The sequence below is a fragment of the Boleophthalmus pectinirostris genome, unplaced genomic scaffold (genome assembly GCF_026225935.1).
Source record: "Boleophthalmus pectinirostris isolate CB_2022bp ecotype Guang Dong unplaced genomic scaffold, ASM2622593v1 HiC_scaffold_5, whole genome shotgun sequence".
In the NCBI taxonomy this organism is placed as follows: domain Eukaryota; kingdom Metazoa; phylum Chordata; class Actinopteri; order Gobiiformes; family Gobiidae; genus Boleophthalmus; species Boleophthalmus pectinirostris.
The window spans coordinates 23,122,859-23,143,207 of record NW_026571404.1 but is presented as its reverse complement, the minus strand read 5'-3'; the positions used below and the strand labels follow the sequence as shown (position 1 = coordinate 23,143,207).

At 37.4% G+C, this 20,349-nt stretch overlaps 3 protein-coding genes across 3 annotated transcripts; 2 read left to right on the top strand and 1 right to left on the bottom strand.

Moving 5' to 3' along the window:
- Positions 1-516: 516 nt before the first annotated feature.
- On the bottom strand, positions 517-1,779 carry zgc:65997 (uncharacterized protein LOC794398 homolog). Its single transcript, XM_020921545.2, has 4 exons — positions 1,436-1,779; positions 1,098-1,275; positions 890-984; positions 517-823 (listed from the first exon to the last, which is right to left on the bottom strand). Exons 1-4 carry the CDS (start codon positions 1,760-1,762, stop codon positions 632-634), a joined length of 792 nt encoding a protein of 263 aa, XP_020777204.1. The 5' UTR covers positions 1,763-1,779; the 3' UTR covers positions 517-631.
- Positions 1,780-2,325: 546 nt separating this feature from the next.
- On the top strand, positions 2,326-10,633 carry nphp1 (nephronophthisis 1). Its single transcript, XM_020921151.2, has 21 exons — positions 2,326-2,461; positions 2,598-2,659; positions 2,750-2,810; positions 2,884-3,017; positions 3,094-3,307; positions 4,236-4,337; positions 4,422-4,549; positions 4,653-4,698; positions 4,761-4,848; positions 4,918-5,012; positions 5,104-5,232; positions 5,692-5,766; positions 5,876-5,986; positions 6,119-6,201; positions 6,370-6,446; positions 6,544-6,643; positions 7,226-7,338; positions 7,882-7,955; positions 8,517-8,561; positions 8,639-8,913; positions 10,527-10,633. Exons 1-21 carry the CDS (start codon positions 2,396-2,398, stop codon positions 10,612-10,614), a joined length of 2,166 nt encoding a protein of 721 aa, XP_020776810.2. The 5' UTR covers positions 2,326-2,395; the 3' UTR covers positions 10,615-10,633.
- A 3,997-nt stretch (positions 10,634-14,630) lies between these two features.
- On the top strand, positions 14,631-19,402 carry LOC110157055 (myelin and lymphocyte protein-like). The gene is made up of 4 exons (XM_020921304.2): positions 14,631-14,757; positions 17,583-17,747; positions 18,423-18,584; positions 18,665-19,402. The coding sequence occupies exons 1-4, from the start codon at positions 14,671-14,673 to the stop codon at positions 18,737-18,739; spliced, it is 489 nt and encodes a 162-aa protein (XP_020776963.1). The 5' UTR covers positions 14,631-14,670; the 3' UTR covers positions 18,740-19,402.
- The last annotated feature ends 947 nt before the right edge of the window (positions 19,403-20,349 follow it).

Below are 20,349 nucleotides of genomic sequence, written 5' to 3'. Positions count from 1 at the left end.
CATGGCAACACAGGAGGGCTTGACTTGTTAGTTTGGACTTGATTTTAGCTTAATATATGCTCAAAATAAGTCACAACTGCAGTCTTTCAGTTAGTCACATTCCAATGCTATCCTTAAAAACGTATGTACATTGTGCTGCCACTGGTAACATTACCCCTAAACGTAACACAAAATGACTCTGAAACAACAATCTATGCTGCCCACTGGGGGTTAATTAGTCTAGTCTAAAATGTGACAGTTTCATTCTCCTAGATGAGAGGCAAATCCATGGGTCTGAATCTAAGGGTAGAGGTTACACAGACTGAAGTGTACATTTTTTATTTCATTTTTATTTTGATCACTTATATCTGAAATCATGGCCAGGTTCAGTTTGGTAATGTGGTTTTGGGTATTTTATGATCATGTAAGACTTACATGATCATAGCCCAGTACACATCACTTACATTGTAAGTGATGTGTACTGGGCTATGTCTCCATACTTATACATCATAAAAATCCATGATGACTGCTTGCCTATATGTTTAAAAACGTAATGTGCTTTATTGATTTAGTACAGCTTAACTTAACTGACACATTTACATGATATTAAGTGAAGGCAAAAGTGAACACACGTTTCCTGTGTTGGTGTGTGCTACCAGGGCAACTCTGACCCATCCCAGCTATAGGCTTTACCAGTCCTCTTGATATTCAGTGTGTCAATGATGTTCATTAGGCAATTGACGGAGTGCTCAGTGCTGAACAACTTGTCTTTTGGTACATTCTTGTGATAAGGCCTGGACAGATCTGTGTTTACTGTTCCAGGGTGTAAAGACACACACAGCACCTGAAGAAAACAGTTAATCTCTGTGAAGACTTGTGAAGGCCAATGGATTGATCAACATTCACTTACCTTCTGCCTGCCACGGCCCAGTTCTATGGACAGATTTCTTGTTGCCATATTTAGTGCTGCTTTTGACATCCGATAACTGTACCATCCACCAAGACCTATAAAGTGCAAAGAAAGCAATATTAAGAGAAGAAGTTCAGTGAACTGTACCAAATAGCACTGACCTTTGTGAAAGACCAGGTACCAGATAGTAGCTGATATTTGTACTCACCATTGTCACCAATGGATCCAACTTTTGCAGTAATGTTAACAATGATTCCGCTGTGCTGTTTAGAATTATCTTCAGGCTGTTGACCAAAGCCTCCTCCACCTTTCTGCAGAAGGGGTGCAAAATACTTGGCCATGACCAGAGGACCCACTGTGTTTGTGGTCAACGTAGATATGATGCCCTGTTACAAGAAAAAGAAAATGAACGTCTCCCTAAATTTCCCGCTTTAGTAAGCCTGCATGGCATAAATGACATAAAACATAGATTTAGCTATGCGAAGGAACAAGCTTTTCCCACCATTGTCTGTTTTTATCTTTTGATAAAGGATGTTACAGCCATACCTGTGCAGACACATCCCTCAGACTGGTTTCTCCTTTCCCTGAGGGGTGCAGCAGGGCGGAGGAGTTGACGAGCAGGTCCAGCCGCCCAAAGTTCTGCTTCAGGAGCTCCGAGGCTCCTCGGATGTCCTCCTCACGGTTCACGTCCAGTCCGAGCAGCGTAACTCTCCCAGGGTGCTGGGTAGACAGCTCCCTTAATTCGGCTGCTCCATCAGGATTCCGGCATGTGGCAATGACAACAGCTGGACTTTTATTTTTTAAAATGTGTTTGCAGAAAGCAAGCCCCAATCCTCTGCTGGCCCCTTGAATGAGTGCTACGGGGGCAGCCATGACGCCAAATACATAAGAGTGAGTTCAAGCTGCGTTCATGTTCCAGCTGCAAAGACCAATGCATTTACTATTCAGTAAACTATTCAACCTAATCTAAACAGATACATTTTGTTGTATACATATACATGTGCATACATTCAATAAAGTTGTAGTATTAGCACAAATAACCAACTATAGATCAGTAAAGTACTCTAAAATATTATTTTAACTAAATCCCAGTGCGGAAAATAATATTTTACGAGTCGCCCAGAAAAGCAGCAAATTGCACAACAAAGGTACGACGCCCTCTGTAGGCATTTATGGGGGACACTTACACAACCGCGTTAATTTCAACTAAGGAACCTTTGTTGTCTCCAATTTGATATGTTACTTTATTAATTTTCTTTTGCAGCTGTACTACCTGAATATGTACGTCAATTCAACATCATAATATTTCGCGTATGTTTTTTGCGGTTGGGTTGCTATTATTTTATATCTGTCCACTAGATGGCAGCCGTGTACTTTTCGAACTAGACAAAGCATTGTCCGAAGAAGAGAAAGCTAAACGCGGTTGCTTAGCGACCAGTGGAAGCTGGTGGAGCTAGCTGCTAAACGAGCTGCTAATTGATGGACTGGGCTTTTTGAGACAAACAAATGGCACCAAAAAGAAGGGGACATTTGCAGCGTATTCACAAAGATGCGGAGACATTTAAAAAGAAGGTTCGTTTGACACTTAATTTCAAGAAAAACGGGAACATGTGTGTTTTCCTTTCTCCATTGTATATGAGTAATGTTGCATTTTATTAGCAATTGTTTGTTATACCTGGTATTAAGATATAGATTTTTATGCTGTTAGGTGGATTTTCTAGCGACTGATGTGCACAAAAGGAGTGAATCCACATCAGATTTAATACAGAGGTATTTTTTTCATTGCATTAATTGCCATCATTATTATTCTTTACATTGTGGTTTTACCTTAACCTTAACCATAGTCAATTATTGAAACAGGTGCCAAAAACTGCAAATCGATGGAAAAAAGACCTTAAAAGCACTTAATGGTCTGACAAAGGTTGGTGTAATGTGGCTTCATTTTATAAAATCAAGATAAGATTTTGATGAATTTGCTTTTTGTGTTGGAAAAGGCTGATGAACCAGCCCCTGTTGGGAACTATGAGCAGAGGAAACAAGAGGAAGTGACAAAACTGCAGAACATACTGAAGCATTTGGAGACATTGTTTTTGGAGCTGTCACCACCAGGACCCAGCTCTACTAAAGAGTCAGCCCTGAGTGCACATCTGATATGCTCAATGACTGTGGTAATACCTGTCTAATCTATATAAATCTGTGTTTAGTGAAATAACAACTGAGGATGGAGAGAAAGAGGAGGATGAGGCCGATGACAGTAATGGTGTCAGTAATGAGGATGATGATGATGATAATAATGATGATGATGATGATGATGATGATGAAGAGACCGAGCATGTGAGCCCCCTTCAGTCAGGCTTCGGGAGTTACACTGTCCTCTGTGACTTCAGTGGAGAACAAGAAGGAGATCTAACTGTAAAGGTAAAGGTTTTCAGTTTACTATGTTTTTGGTGGCCTTGCACAGTTGGTTATCACCTTGGCATCATGGGTTTGTGTCCTGCCCTCGACCATTTGCAGAATGCCTCTACCCTCTCTCAGTCCATCTCATTCTACAGCTGTCCTATAATGCCTATATTTTTTTAAAGTTCTATTTATTTATTACAGTAGTAGGATTTCTGTGTACTTAGATATGTTTTAATACGTGAATTTAAGATCACTGATATATTTGCCTATATACTTATATAAGATATATTTCAACTATGTGCGAAAAGGATAATATCTTGAAGTACTACAATAAAAAAACAAAACAACCAACCAAACAAACAAACAAAAACATCTATTTTTGACAAAAGGATGTAAATTAATAATACTGATAATTTAAGTCAGTCACATTATACATGATCACACTCAATGGCTATAAGCACTTGTTCTTTAAAGCAGCTCTGCTTGTGTACAAGTCTCTCCATGGCCGAGCACCAAAGTACATCTGTGACATGTTAGTGTCATATGAACCATCTCGCACTCTGAGGACCTCAGGGACCGGCCTCCTGCTGGTGCCCAGAGTCAGGACTAAACAAGGGGAGTCAGCGTTTCAGGTTCATGCAGCTAAAACCTGGAACAGTCTTCCTGAACATGTGAGACAGGCCTCTTCTGTGACGCTGTTTAAATCCAGACTCAAAACATTTCTGTTTAACTGTGCATATAACTGAAAGGTTTTCATTCCGCACTCTTCTCTCCAATTTATGTCTCTCTTTTTTAATTTTAATCTTCATGATTATTTATGTTTTGATTTGTTTTTATTATGATTTTAATGTATTTCTTATTCTGTAAAGCACTTTGAATTACTTTGTGTACGAATTGTGCTATACAAATAAACTTGCCTTGCCTTGCCTTGCCTTCTTGGCTACAGAAAGGAGAGGTTTTGACCATCATCAGAAAAACAGCTGATGGATGGTGGCTTGCCCAAAATGCTGGAGGAAATAGAGGATTAGTCCCAAAAAACTATTTAAAAGTAAGTTCCATATTTAAAATATGATATTAATTTAATGTAATCAATGGGCAACTGAATGCTTATTGAATCCAAATTATATTTCAGTTTGGTGTTGGTGTGAGTGAAGAGGAAGAGAGTGATGAAGACAATGATGAAGATGGCAGTGATGAAATGGAGGATATCCCAGAAAAATCTGATGAAGAAAAATATGGAGATGCCGAGAACAGACAGAGGTTTCATTTAATCAATTACAACTCCATCTGATTAAAACCCAAATCACACAAAAATCACCTAACAATTTGACCACCCTTTCACTTGTTCTACATTTCCTGACAGCACTCCTCATTCCAACTGGTCTACAGTGAGAAAAGCCCTTACAGAGGTGTGTATTCAGGTATTTTGTACTGAAATAATGAACACACTCACATATTTAGTGTGTTACAGATTGATGCAACAGATGTCCTTTCTGCCATGGGTGCAATACCTTCAGGATTCAGACCATCAACTTTAAACAAATTGCACACAGAGGAAGGTGATTTGAACACAATTTGTTGCTTGACTTTGATGTTATCAAATCTATAATTATGTTAATATTTGACAGGGATAAAATACAAAGGAAGTCATTACCTCCAGCCTGAACTTAGCCAATCACAACTCTCCTTTAAAGACCTCTTCTTTGACCCAGACTCAGGCAGAGTGAGAGCAGCACAAATGCATAGTACATTTGATGTCTGAAAGTAATTTGTAAAATGTATTTATTCAAATGATGGTCTGATTTGGTGCATAGGTCCGCCCTCGACAAGTTAAAGTGAATGTTTGTTTCACTCTGTGGAGCTGTAAGCAGATTCCTACGCCTGGGGTGGGAGTCCAGGTCCTCAGCAGACACATCCACCTCTGTGCCTTTGACGGAAATCAGGTTAGGATCATTCAATGCATTTATTTCAATTCTATTTAATATTTTAGACTAGTTTTTGGCCCTTGTTTCCAATTACAGAATTACCTCTACCTGTGTCACATCTGTGTTCTATGTCCAAATCAGTTAGTAGTATTTTGGTCATTTCAAATGGTCTATCATATATAGCTTCAACAGATGCAAATGTAGAGTTCATTTCTGATGATGAAATTAAGAAAAAAAAGACCAACATATTTTAATGATATGCCAAAGAATATCAAGAGAATACCATCTACAGTAAAATATTTAAATGAGATACAAAAAGAGTAGAACTAAATTTAAATGACTCAAAATGTTTCCAATAGGAATAAAACATTTTTTCTTTGTAGTTAATTTGGCAGTTTATTTGTTTTTGTGTCAAATGATTGAAAAATATATTAAACTATGTTTGTTTTGAAAAAATTAACGGAATCAGTATTTCAGGTGTTAAGTAACATCAACACAGTCAGAGTGACGTACAACCCCAAGAGCCCAAAGACCTGGACCTTCTCACCAAGGGTATAATAAAGACATAGTATGACTGTAAAATTTTATTCATACCAAAGTAAGACTCATCATGATGAAAATAATGTTTCAATTGTACAATAATGATGTATGTTTGTGTTAGATGAGTGGTATATTACCCACTCTGCTTGATGGAGATTGTTTTCTACGTTGCAACTCATCATCTCCAGACTTGGGCATCCTCTTTGAACTGGGAGTCACTTTCATTAGAAATGTAAGAAAACACAAAAAAAAAATTTCATACTGATAATTATTACAGAATCATTACCATTAAGAAGATTTTGCTTTGCTTACTAATTTGAATAATTATGTAATTTATAAAAACATAATTTGATCTAAATTGTAGTCAACTGGTGAAAGAGGAGACCTAAGTTGTGGCTGGGCCTTCCTCAAGCTGACAGATGATAGTGGAAACCTGCTTCCCAATAGGTATTATTATTATTATTATTATTATTATTACATATTAGACTGTCTTTTTTTTCTTATTATATAATGATATATTATATATAGTTGTATATATTCTTTTACACAGCCTATGATTCTTTAGAAATCACCAAAAGTTACAGTAGTTCTTTGAATGTTATGTTTCACGTGTAGGACCTATGAGTTGCCAGTTAACGGTGGAACACCTTATGAAAAAGATGTGGCAGTGGAAGCTTCAGCCACCAGAGGATGTAAGACTGTGAATTGTATCAGTTATTTATTGTCTTATATTTTTCTCATACACAGCACAAAGGAATGCTTAATACTTGATTTATTTCCTCCTTTCAGCCCCAACCAGTGTGTTCCAGCAGATGCTCCAGTCCAGACGGCAGCCCAAACTCATTATTAAACTGAAATCTCCCGATAGCCGCACCAGGGCACTGCTGAGGTGACGATAGGAGTGTTCGAATGGCATCTCAATTTGAGGGAAATCTGGATTGTGATTTTAATTGCAATTTTAGGTTATATTTGCAATTTTATTTTTCAGATCAGGAGTATCATTTCTCTCTCCATACAGATGTTATTGCTTTGCTTAAAATGTTCCACAGTATGGCATTAAATGTACCTATCTCCATGGAGACACGCAGATGGCACCATCAGGCCATGTTACACAGTCAAGTCTGGAGATGCGAGTTTTTTTTAAGGGATTTACATATAAACAACCAAGAAAATGTTAGAGAGAATATCTAATGCCTTACCTTGGAACATTCTAGGGAAAGCACAAACATTTCCATGGAGAAAACCAAGTACTCTCCACTAGAAAAGTTACTGACATTGAAATTTTAGATTTGAAATATGAACTGTTAAATGAATCTGTTAAGAATCCCACATATTTAGTTTCTTGTTTGTAGAATTCTTGACTACTGTTGTTAGCAAGATAACATTTGCAGCCTTTGAAATTTGGTAATTGCAATTTAGATTATATTATTTGTGTTATAATTTTAGTTTTGTCCTTTGTGTTTGCGGTCAGCCTGCTCCCAGACACTCTGCTTCACAGTCTGAGCTGTGTCCGTGTCCTGACTCTGCACCGACAGCTGCTGTGTGACACTCTGCTGATGGACAGGCCCACTATGCAGAGCGCAGGTACAGCCAGAGCTACACACAGCCACTATGGTACATTTAATGGTTCTATATTATGCCACATGGCCTCTTGCGTGCTTTAAGCCATGTTATAATGGTGTTACATTCAAAAAAAAAAAAAAATACCTGGAGTTACGTTTTGCTTCATTCACACGTTTGAGTAATCCTGCATTATTAGTCTGTCCACATCGCCATAGCTCAAAATGCTCTGGTCCACCTTGTGATGTCAGGTTGTGATAGTTTTCAAGTTAACAGCTACCTTCTATTTTTTTGTGCAATTGACAATTCCAGGTCTGAAATTATTCAAATGATTCTAGTGAAGGTGTGTGGAGTTTAATATTACCACATGATATCACAAGGTGGTGTTTTCTGTTTGAAAGAAGACCTCAGCCTAAATATGCAGGATTTGTGTGTTAAAAATATGTCAGTGAAACAGAACAGAACTCCAGGTCTGTTTTTCATAAGGAAACAACATTATAGCATAGATCAGAGTAATATGAGCCCTTTCACATCACTGGACCTACAATAACCTGTGTCACTTTGTAGATCTGATCTGCAGTCCAGTTCTTGCCACATTTCCTCTGCTTTTGGATCAACCGGACCTGCTGGATGCTCTCAGGGTAGAGGAAGTATTTCATTATTTCATGGCAATACAAATTTCTATAGGTTCTGTAAGTAAATTCAACTGATTTTGTTCTTGACTTAAAAAAAACAAACAAACAAAAAAAAAAACGGAAATATTAAAACAATTATTATTTATAAAGCTGCAATGATTAATTGGCATAATCATAAATTGTTTATTATAACAAAGACAACACAGCAAAATTATTAAATCAACATGTCAAAAATTGTAATCACTAATATACTTTTTTTCTTAATAAATATTCTCTGTCTAGAAGCCTTCAGTCAGCATATTGCAACCTTTACTTGATTATTTAAATAAGCAATATACAATAGAAATAATTTTCTATCATCAACTGAAGTATTCACTAACTAGTTGACTACTGCTTATTACCCCGGATAGAATTACATTTTGGAAAAGTTTGATTTAATTAAAAGTAAAACTAATAGCAATTTGATTATATTTTATAGACATTCAAAAATGAATGGACAAAAAAAAAAGCAGTGGATTTTTAATCTATCAATTTTTATTTTTTTAATTTTTATTCTTTGTTCTCTAGAGTGCCTGGACAGATGTTGACGCCAGCATGAGCAGATCACAGAGGGTTTGTGTGCTATTTAAAAGAGTTTACATCTTAAATATGACCACATTTGTAATTTCTTTTTTGATTTTTTTTTGTAGAGAAACCTGTCCCACGTGAAGCAGGAGTTTTACAGAGTGTACATGTCTTCTGTCTACTTCCTCCTTCACAGCCCTGCGTTACCGAGCTATCACTGGGCTGACCCCTCCACAGAGGAGCAGAGAGCGCGCATCATCTACACCACACTGGACTCACTCAAACACAAACAACTAAATAGTGAGACACTAGGGGGCGCTGAAGTCTACCTCACCTCAGACCATGAGCACCTGGCCTTTGATATCTCAGAGTGTACCTTTGACCTCCTCAGTGTGGCCAGGTAACATTATCAAAGGAAACTCATTATCACAAATGTTCTAGTTTTAATCAAGCTTCAACAAAGGTTCTGAACTAAGAAGTATGCCCACTATCAATAATAAATAAAAAATAAAATAAGAAAAATTTATAGATTCCAGATCTATCAGAGAAAAGAAGACCTGACTGCACTAAATTAGATCTATTACCAACTACTGGTCTAGATCCAAAACCTTTCTGCAATTAGTTTGTGTTTGACCTTTGTGAACTATTACAACATATTTAAAAGCGCACTATGTAACTTTTTGGTTGGGGGTCTGTCACCAGCTTGTTTTTATGGATAAGTCATTGCACAGTATGACATTAATCAGCTCAACATTGCATTTATTCAATTACAGGTGGATTTATAGCTCAAAATACTTAGAAAAACAGACATTCTTACAGATCTGACCTGTAACTTGGCAGGGTTTGGTCCCTGTGAAGATAGAAAGGTTTAGTACCATACTGTAAAACATTCCAGACAAAGAAATAACTTTTACACAGAGAAAAGCATTTTACAGACCCTCCACGAAAAAAAGTCACACAATGCACGATTAAAGGGCCATATAACATCTATAAAAACATGTTTCACCCACAGTGCTTCAGACCTTTGCTTAGAACTCAGAAAGCCATATATGTGCATGGTACTTGTTTAGATGCCAAATACTCTGATTGCTAAGGAATCCAAAGAATGCAGTTTATAATAATGGCATGAGAGATTTTATACTGTGATCCTATCCCTTGTGTAAATTTATTTTGTGATAAATATTCTTGCTCACAGAGCTGGTCTTTTACATTGAATGAGCATCAAGTGGCTCCCACCCTTTAGGTCAACACGAGAGTGAGTTAGTGTAGTGTTACAGGTGAAGGGGCGTGTCCTGTCCTTTTTATAGATGGCTATAAAAGAAGCTGTAGTGGAGAGTGGGCAGACTAGAGCAGAGGAGCTCAGGTCATCAGACGGTTACTATTTCACTTATGACAACCAGCACAATCATGTTTTCAAGTTACAACAAGGCATCAATTTACCAGGAGAACGGCCTCTTGTTCCTAACTCAGATGACTCAGATGACATAAAACAATTGTAAGAGATATTAAGTAATGTAAGGAAGTTGTACTACAAAGCATTGTAAGAAAATATGCTTTACTAATCCGTAAGCACTTGTTGTTTCGAAAATAATATTGGAGACTGGTTACTTGTTAGGTACAAAAAAGATAAGTTAAAATATCAAAATGCTTAATTAGGACTTGGGCCATATCAGTCTATTCTGGTGACAAGGTGGCAGATTTCTTTATTCATTCAAGTAACACAAAAGTATAACTGGAAAAGGAATCATATCATTTTAATTACATCTTATTAACATCTAATAATGAATGGTTATGTGAAGAACAAACCTGTAGCCTAACCAACTGTTGTGCTATTTTAAACTTAGCTCATAATGTCCCATGTCAGGTAATATGTTGGAGAGAAAAGTCTAGTGCATTATTATAACTATAAAATATATATTATATATAGAACTAACTAACTATACCTAAAGACTGGTTTGAGTTTGTGTAAAATTAAGTTTTTGAGTTTTTTGGTTTGTTTTCTTTTTAATCAAGACAGAGGTCGTTCCGGAGACAGGTTTTTACATCCTTCTTTGATGTCCGGAAGAAAACACACAGAGTTGTGGTCCAGAAAGCTCTTTAACATCCCTCCTAAACTGCCTGAACCTTGTCTCTCCCTGACGCTCTGATGGAGCTGATGCTGGACCTGTATTTCCTCATTCCAGCACAGCTTTTGTTTGGTCAGTATTGTTTTGTGTTCAGTTAACTGGGTTACCTTCAAGGGTCTGGATGCTTTATTTCTAACCATTAAGCCCCTCACAAACATAGTATTTCAACAGTGTTCACAAAGACAAATGCATTATGGTCATTATTAACAACTTTATGTGGTTCAAGTTGTTTATTGCAAATGAGCTTTAGAACATGATACAAGAAATCTTTAGCAAGGCTTGCCAAATTTATTTTTATAGCGCAATCCGTACACAAAGTAATTCAAAGAGCTTAACAGATTAAGAAAGGCATTAAGATCACAATCAATAATACTATGCAGTAGTAAAAATAAGAATATAGTACACATCAAGGTGCCCCTGGCAAAGAGAAACCAAGCATGAGGGGGGTCTGTGTTGGAAGTTTCCTGAGGGGGTCACGCAGTGAGTCGGGAAAGATGATCCCAGAAATACAAGATGTTTTTCTACTGCAAAACAAGCTGGAGGTATATGGAGTTTTATTCAACTTATACAACGTTATACAAAAACATACATCTAAACATGGACTTAAATATATCGGTAGATTGAGAACCAAGTTCTTTGTTCTTTTTAACTCAAAGATCAACAAGGGCAACCGTGTGCCATTTTCATTTTAGAAAAATCAGACTTTGGACCCAAAATATTTGCAAGTGCCCAGCAACATGCTCCTTCATCTTCATCTGAACACGTCACAATCCTGTATTGTTTGGCGCCCTGCTGAGAGTAGTTCCCATGGCATGGTATTTGTGTGTGTTTGTGTGTGTATATATGTGTGAGTTTGTGTATATGTGTAAGTGTGTATGTGTCTGTAGTGCTGAAACCAGACCCATAATGGATAAGCTGTCCAAGGTGTGTCCCTCTTGACACAGGTCAAACACATTTGTTTGCTGCCCACAGAATGCAACCTCAGAGTTAGTACTGATATACGCAATAAGGCCAAATAAAACTGATCTGGCATTACACCATTATAGTAGAACCAGAGCTCAAGTTTATAAGCCATGACTGAATCGTCTCCATATGAGCATTAGAATGCTAGTGTTTATGTCTGATTGTCTGATGTGTGATCATTTTATTGACACTACAGCATTTTTTTTTAACTATATGGCAGCAACTGAATGATGAGGCTTGGCTCACAGTAGGAAATCAGTGGAGACATTTTCTGAGATTCAATGAACCCTATGTTTTTATTATATCCTGCTATACATGTAAAATCATTGTGTTACAACATTTTATGACCTGTAGGCCACACCCACACAGTCCCGTGTCCTTCCCCTTAGATTACAGTAGTCTATATTTAGCAGAACGTTGTTTTTAAGCATTTGTTACACCAGTTACTGTGCTAATCCATCTTTCCGCCACATGCCTGTATTTGAATATGGCCCACATTGTATGCAGAGTTAGCATTAAGGTTAACCTGAAGAGGAATGGGTGCCACCTGGGTGACATTGGCCTAAGCTCACAGGACAGTTTGACTCAGGGTAGGGCTGAGCAACAAACAAATATGGCATCATCATTATCATCACTTAGTGTTAGCTATTAACAACTGGTGAATAAGATTACAGAAAAAATAATCAGGACCACTTCTGTCAGACAGGAAACATCATAATTTAGAGTCAGATCATAAAAACCTGATAACATTGCTGCAAATTTATTGAAACAATGATCACTTCAATCAGCTTGGCAGCCTCACATGTAACATAATAAACAAACTGTACTCTTTAGATTAGAAATTTGCACTCAAATTAGCAGACATAAGAGAAGGATTCAGAAAAGACGGCATTATGGGAGTGTTCAGGCAACTGTTTTGTTCTGTTCCCCCATTCATAACACCAGTCCAAACGTGTCCCCAGTAAACCACCATACACATAGTATACAGTATACTACCATAGAAATGAAGGCCTGGTGTCAGTGCTTTGCCACCAATTCTTTTTCCAATAATAGATGTGGAATCATCAGCATCTGAACAATATTTTCTAACATTTACTAACATTACACTTTTTGGTAAACTCTACAAAAAACAAGTCAACAATAAGACCATAAAAGCATCCTCAACATAGTATTAACAAGGACACTTCCATTTCATTGTTGACATTTCTCTGTCATCCAACTCTTACAGAATTGTCCTTCTTTAATGATCCTTTATTATGCAAAACTTTGTTATGTTATAATCTTGCCACCTCCTCAAAAACATACCTGGAGTTGTGTTTTGTTTCATTCACACATGTCTGAGTAATCCTTTATTCTTTCTGTCTTTATTTAGTCTGTCTACATCTTCAAAGCTCCAATTGCTCTGTTCGACCTTGTGATGTCATGAAGTGATAGTTTACAACAGCTACGTTTTACCTTTAATTCTGTTGAGATTGGCATTTCCAGGGCTGAAATCATACAAATGATTCTAGTGAAGGTGTATGGAGTTTAAAAACACAGTGGAGCACTTCCTGTATTACTGCATGACATCACAAGGTGGAACTGGTAATAACTAGGTGTTTTCTGTTTCAGATAAGAATCTATGTAGGGTTTGTGTGTTAAACATGTGTGTGTGAATGAAACAAAACACAACTCCAGGTATGTTTGTGATGAGCAAACAACTTTATGACAGATCAGAAAATAGAGTAATATGAGCCCTTTAGCATTATCAGTTTCCTTGGTTAACTTAGAAGACATACACTCTGCTCGTCTCATTTTATCTTGGTCATCTTGTCTCCTAACAGTCCATCCTAGTTCCTATTTAAATCTCCTTGCGTGGAAGCATAGTCAGGCTTGAATATACAAATACTAACGTGCAGTGTTGAGTATTCAAGTTCACCAGGTCTTGGACTTAACCCTTATTTTCCCTAACGTCTAAGAATAGCATCATTTGAATATTTAAATTTAGCAACAGCTTTATTATCGCCAGTATTTGTTGAAAGAAACACCAAAGGAAATATTTCAACAGGAAGACATTTTGATGTATATTTTATGGAATACTTCTGACTAAACTGTGAATGTGGCATTAAATATATGAGCTGTTGGCATTGTTCACTCTTAATCCTGCAGCGTAGATACTGTTGTTTTGCTTATCTGGGAGACAAAACACAGAAACTAACAAAGGTGACGGCCTCCATGATTCACACTAAGAAGAATTAGCTTCAGTTGGAAAAACACACCATCCCTTCTTCTTTTGTGCTGCAGTGAAAACTTTAAATCTACACCCATGCAAAATTATCGTTAGTATTAAAGTATTAATAATACGTGCTCAATGGCAGGTGTGGCGAGTTGCAACATGTTACTTTTTGCAACTACATCTACTATTGAGTATTTGAGTATTTATGCAGCGTTGTAACTTAGTACCACCATCTTTCCATTTATGATCTGAATAATAGCATACTTTTTCTACACTACGACAAAATTACTTTGCCTACATTAATCTAAAACACTACTGCAACTTTTATAATAGCTAGCATTGCCAGTATCATTTCAAAAATACTTGTATTGTCAAGTGTATTGTGTGTATGCAATGTAGCATGAGGACTGTTATGGTGTATGACCATGTGACATTAGGTAGGTTCACCTTTACCTTTTTTCCCTTTGTAGGTAGAATTTTAAATAAAAAGGATCAGTCATTTTCAAACAAACTAAATATATTCTTTTAGTTATCCAATCCATCTCCACGCTGTTCATTCTTTCTTAGTGTTACAGACCCCCCTTCGACCACACGGCAAACACACAAACAGCACTTTTTGGATTCGTACATAGACCTCCCGGGGTATTTGAGTTGAGGTGTTTTAAGATGGATCCAGATCGTTTAACCCCTTAAACGATCTGGATCCAGGACAGGTCCTTGCACAAACAAACCAAAAGCCTTGTTGTGTGGGAGACAGGAGGAGGAACAGAGTCACAGGGAGGGGCAGGAGGGTACTAAAACAGGTTAGACACCTCATACACTCACTCCATAGAGACACTCAGCCTTTTGGACTATGGCCTCCAGCACGTCCGGAGATGTGATGCCCACAGGTGGACGGATCTTCACCACCTTCCCAGATGTCCTCTTCCTCCCAGAGTTTGTGAGTCTTTATGTCTGCATCGCTGAATAATGGTCCCAAAACAGGACCACCTTAAAGAGCAACATAGGAGCAAATGAGATTTAAATGTACTATTGACATTAACATTTACCATAAATAATACTATACATTTTAAACTGCTCATCTTTCTTTGAAGGAATAATTTAAAATGTTAGATATGAATCTCCTCTGATAATTGCAGTAAACGCTGAATAGCTTTATTTTCTTGCTGTAACTAAACTTAATTAATTTACACATGGGTCTCTGGTTCATGGTATAATGTAGCTCCATGCTTATAAAGAAACAAATATTGGAGGTATTCAAGAAAATATTTAAAAATACACTCTGCAGAGCCAAAGTACAAATGATTTGCATTTGAAAAGCAATGGTGATAAAAGGCTATATGAGGAAAGACAGATCTGCATGTCTACAAAGAGCACACAAGTGAAATATTCTTGTTCAGTTTATAACATAAAATGTTGCAGATTTAGTCCCAAGGTTTCATAGGGCAACAGTGTATTAACATACTGTAGGTGTGGCACGGTGATCTGATGTGAGATGAGTGATGAGTTACTAGAGGAAAACAAAGCACACCCTTCATTCACATCACTCCCAAATGTCAGGCAGTTATTTTAATCCCATGACTAATTTGCACATTTTGTTTTGAGCCAATTTATTTGCACAGATTTGGTTTGATCCATCAGAAGATTGGCAGCCACACAGTCTGCCCCATCTGTGGTTATAGAAATGGTTTTGCCCCTATCACTGTGACAGGGCACTTGAAAAGCACTAGATAAGACATAATGCTTTATCATTTCTTATAATCTTTCCGAGTCTCCCATTACAAATAGTTACTGTGGTAGTTCAGATGACATCACAACAATCTACGTCAATATTATTTTAATACAGATGGGGGCAGCTAAAAGTAAAATACTAGTTCAAATACTGATTTTTGTTGTAATATAGCATGGCTTTGAGTCTAGTCAGTAATACAAATGATCATGTTCTATATTTGGGAATTTGCCTTTCAGATATTTCATGGCAATGTAATCAGCAGGGAAAACTGGCTCTTGCCATCTGTAACATCATCACATTCTAAAATGTGAAAACCATCAAATTGTAATGTGTAATATTACACATTACAATTCTTGACCCAAAAGTTTTATGTTCACCATACATGCCTAATAACAGAAAGTTTCTGTTAAATTTTTCTATTAACAATTTATTCACTACAAAATAGACAAACAGACAGATACAAGGCAGTGTCCCACTTGTAACCTGTATAAACCAGATGAAGGCCCTTGATTGCGAAACGTATGCACTCTTTATTGTCTTTGGCTATGGATCCTATCTTGACGACAGAGATCACATAGACTCAGATCTCAACCCTCCCCACAGGCTAAATCAAATCCTTAAAAGTGTATTGTGTAACTTTTCTGGTGGAGGGTCCGTCAAATGCTTTTCTTCATGGAGATTTATTGCTTTGGCTGAAATGTTTCACAGTTTTGTATTAAATCTTTCTTTCTTCATGGAGACTAAGTGGCCTGTCAGATCTGTGGAGAGGCAACCCTGCTCGAAATCAGAATGTTTTTTTTCAGAATGCCTGTTTTTCTAGGTGTTTTTGAGCTATAACACCATCTATAATTTAAGAAATGTAAGATAAAGCTGTTTAATGTCACAGTGTGGAACATTTCTGGCAGAGCAATGCCATCTCCATGGAGAAAGGCATTTGACAGACCCTCCACCAGAAATGTGCACAGTGCACCTTTAAAGAAACCACTTCAAACATGTTCGGTTTGACTCTAATATTTAATTCTAATGTTAGGCCTGTGTGTCCCACTTCCCCGCACAGGCCTAACATTAGAATTAAATATTAGAGTCAAACAGAACATGTTTGAGGAAGTGGGCCTTTGTGGTTGGAGGTGAAGCTCTGGGCCTTGGTTCACTTCCTGCACTGGTCAAACATGGAAGTTTTTACACTGTGCAGGTGCACGCACTCATCTTGCATGTGAGCATAAAAGTGAAGAGGAAGGGAGGAGTGGCCAATATACTTTAAAACACCGTCTTTACCCTTATCAAACAGAAAGGCATGACTTGTTCAAAATATAATAAAAAAGGGGAGTCACTTTCAATCACATTGTTGAAACTGCAGAATACGTAATAATGCTTTCTAAGTAAGGTCATATAAGGACACACACTGCATTTCAGACATTAAGTGAAAGGGTGTGACCATCATTTTTTCTGTACTTAATCAAATGCATTGTCTGTCAGCAGTGAACCGTAAGGAATGTGATGGTGCATAACTGTCTGGTATTAGGTAGCTATTAGGTAGCTTAACCTTTACCCTTTTTTGTTTTGAAGATAGGCATCTTTTAACTAAAAAGCCTCAGCTAATTCACTCCAACTAATTGAGGCAGATAGACTAACTCATTTACAACTTAATATTCCATCTGTTTTGTCACTCACACATATAAAACAGCGCAGACCTGCCTGTAAAGTTTAGTTAATACAAAGTACTATTGGCTATCTCATACTAAAGCTTTATGCTGTGTAACATGCACCCACTTAAGCAGACTGTTTAACAAAGGCGTAAACCTTTGTTTGAAGGCCGTGCCTAGTTTCTACGTTTTGATCTATTCATTCAGTTACATTACTTTTAGAACCACATACCAGTCTGCTTTAGAGCTTTAACTCCATATGCAACTAATTATGATTCAGTAAGATATCTAACATTTTAATCCAGTGCTTAGTCAGTATTGCTTATTCATTAATAAGTTTTATGATTTGTATTATTTTATGATAACCCAGTGAATGTGTGTGTTGTGCAGGTGTTTGGGGGTCTGGTGTGGATCCTGGTGGCCTGCACTCATGTGGACCCCCGAAACCCTCTGGGCTGGGTCATGTTTGTGTCCGTTTTCTGCTTTGTCATCACAACTCTCTGGTTCTTCATCTTTTTGTGTGGAGCCAATCAGAGCAGCGTGTGGCCAGGACTGGTGAGACCATACATGAGAAATATGACAGCGTTCTCAATATCAAAACTAGTTAAATCTATAAAAGAACAGTTAACTTTGTAGAAGAGTTCAGAAATGTTCAGATGCCAAAACACAAATGAGATCTACTGTACATTGCTCATGCTGTGATTCATGCAGTTTTGGATCACAGACAGGATATGTACATGGATCATTTTCCAGACTGTACCACTGATAAATAGGACAGTCATATTACTAAATTATAATTAATCAGAATTATTTCCCAGATGTGAAAATGTCTGGTTAGTATATGTTGATGGGCGGCAGTAGCTCAGTTGGTAGAGCATTCGCCCACTGATCTGAAGGTTCGAATCCAGCTCTTGACATAAAAAAACAAAACAAACATCACAGGTTGAGTGGTCAGATCCCCTGACCCACAGGTTGGCTGGTGTGATTCCAGCTCCCACAGATGAATGCTGCTGTTGTGTCCTTGGGCAAGACACTTCACCCACCTTGCCCACAGTGTCTGCGTACACTGGTGTGTGAATGGGTGAGTGGTTCCTTGTTGTAAAGCGCTTTGAGTGCCTTGAAGGTGGAAAAAAATAGAAAAATGTGACCATTTACCATTTACCATGTTCATACACAGACAGTAGAATTTAATTGAGTAATAAGTAATAATACCAGTGTTTTTACCCTTAGGATACAGGCTATCATTTTGTGGCGATAGTGTTCTATCTGAGTGCGTCTGTGATCCTGGCCTTTATCACTTTAGCTGCAGGAGACGCCTACAAACTGGCTAGTGCAGCCGGATTTCCCACTGACTTGTTACTCAAAAACTACAGACTGGACATCTCCGCTGTGGTAACTACTTCTTTCTGGTAATTTTCTCATTTTTATATTTTTAGGATCACTGTTTAGTGTGTGTGTGTTTACGTTTGCAGGTGATGTCTTATGTGGCCACTCTCCTCTATTTCATCCACGCAATTTTCTCTGCCCTGCGATGGAGGAGGTCCTAGAAATACAATGCAATCTTCTTGTTAGAAATGATAGAATTTCTCGTTTAAATATTAATATTATTCAGTAAAAATTTTTTTCTCTGGAATATATTTTTTTCTGTGTTAATCAAATAAAACAAAATATCAAATTTGTATTTCTACACCAAAAATAAATTGATTAATCTATTATTAGGATGTACAACTAGTAAAAGGGCACTGATGGGCTTCTGCTCACATGGAGTTTATATTGTGTGATTTATATGTGCAATGATATGATAGGTAATAGCAACTTCAGCGTTCAAAGTCATATGAGCCTCTTAATGTTAAAGGTGCATTGTGTACCTTTTCTGGTGGAGGGTCTGTCAAAAGCTTTTCTTCATGGAGATGTTCATCTTCAAAAAGACCAAACCAGTCCAAGTTACAGGTCAGATCTGTGGAGAGGCAACCCCGCTCACAGTGAGAATGCCTTTTTTTCTAGATTTTTTCAGCTATAAAACCATTTTCAATTGTATAAATGTAAGCTAGAGCTGTTTAATGTCATGCTGTGGAACATTCCAGGTAGAGCAGTTACATATCCACAAGAACAAACAGGTGTCGGACCTTTAACCAAAAAGTTACACAGTGATTTAAATCTTGAATATTATATAAAACACTTTCACTAATAAAAGGCACTCATTTTATAAAGCACGTCAATAACATTTCAGAACTCATGCGTGTGTTTTAAAGACTTTTGTACAGAGCCTGGAATCAAACTTTCAAACTACAAAGAGTTAATCTGTGAGAGAGTAGCTTCAGTATACTGAGAATTGATCATGTGACTTTCACTGTTTACTGTAAACGTAGAACATAAACACAACTTTGCAGACACTTCTACAATTTCATTTCTATGTAAAACTACGCTTGTGTAAATATGGTTTGACAAATTTTACCACTTTAAGGAAATAAAACCAATTTGTTTTTCAAAGTCACTGAGCTGTCTGTCTCTCTGCTTTGTACTTAACCGTGCACTGTACAACTTTTCTGGTGGAGGCTCGGCTAACTGCTTGTGTCCATGAGGATGTCATTGCCTTTCCTGGAATATTTTATTTGTTTTGATGACATTAAACATACACATCTAGCATTTATTCATTATGTGTGTTTCTGTTGCTCAAAAACACAATAAATCCTTCTGTGAATAGGGATGACTCTCCACAGATCTGAAATGTAATGTAGAGTAGTGCTCTATACTGGGGAATATTCTAGACAAAGCAAAAATATTTCCATAGAGACAAGCAGGTGGCGGACCCTCTACTAGAAATGTTACATAGTGCACCTTTAAAATATCATAACAGTCCACACCTGCACCAATGTAAGGGGAATTGAGATTGAAGATTTGGATGTGAAACTGAACAGTGATACAGCTGCGAAAAGTGAGTCAGAGCTTTAGTGACGAACAAGAAGGAGAACAGGCTGATCTGTGGCTCTTTATCTGATGAGCGCTCTGCTGGTATTACACACAGCCTCAGGATATCACCCGTAACACTAACCGTATTTTCAAGCACAGTATTTGCACTTACTTTTATTTGCACTAGAGTAATATTTTTGTAACTTTAGAAATTAAGCACATTTGATCTATGTAAGCGCCTAAGCTT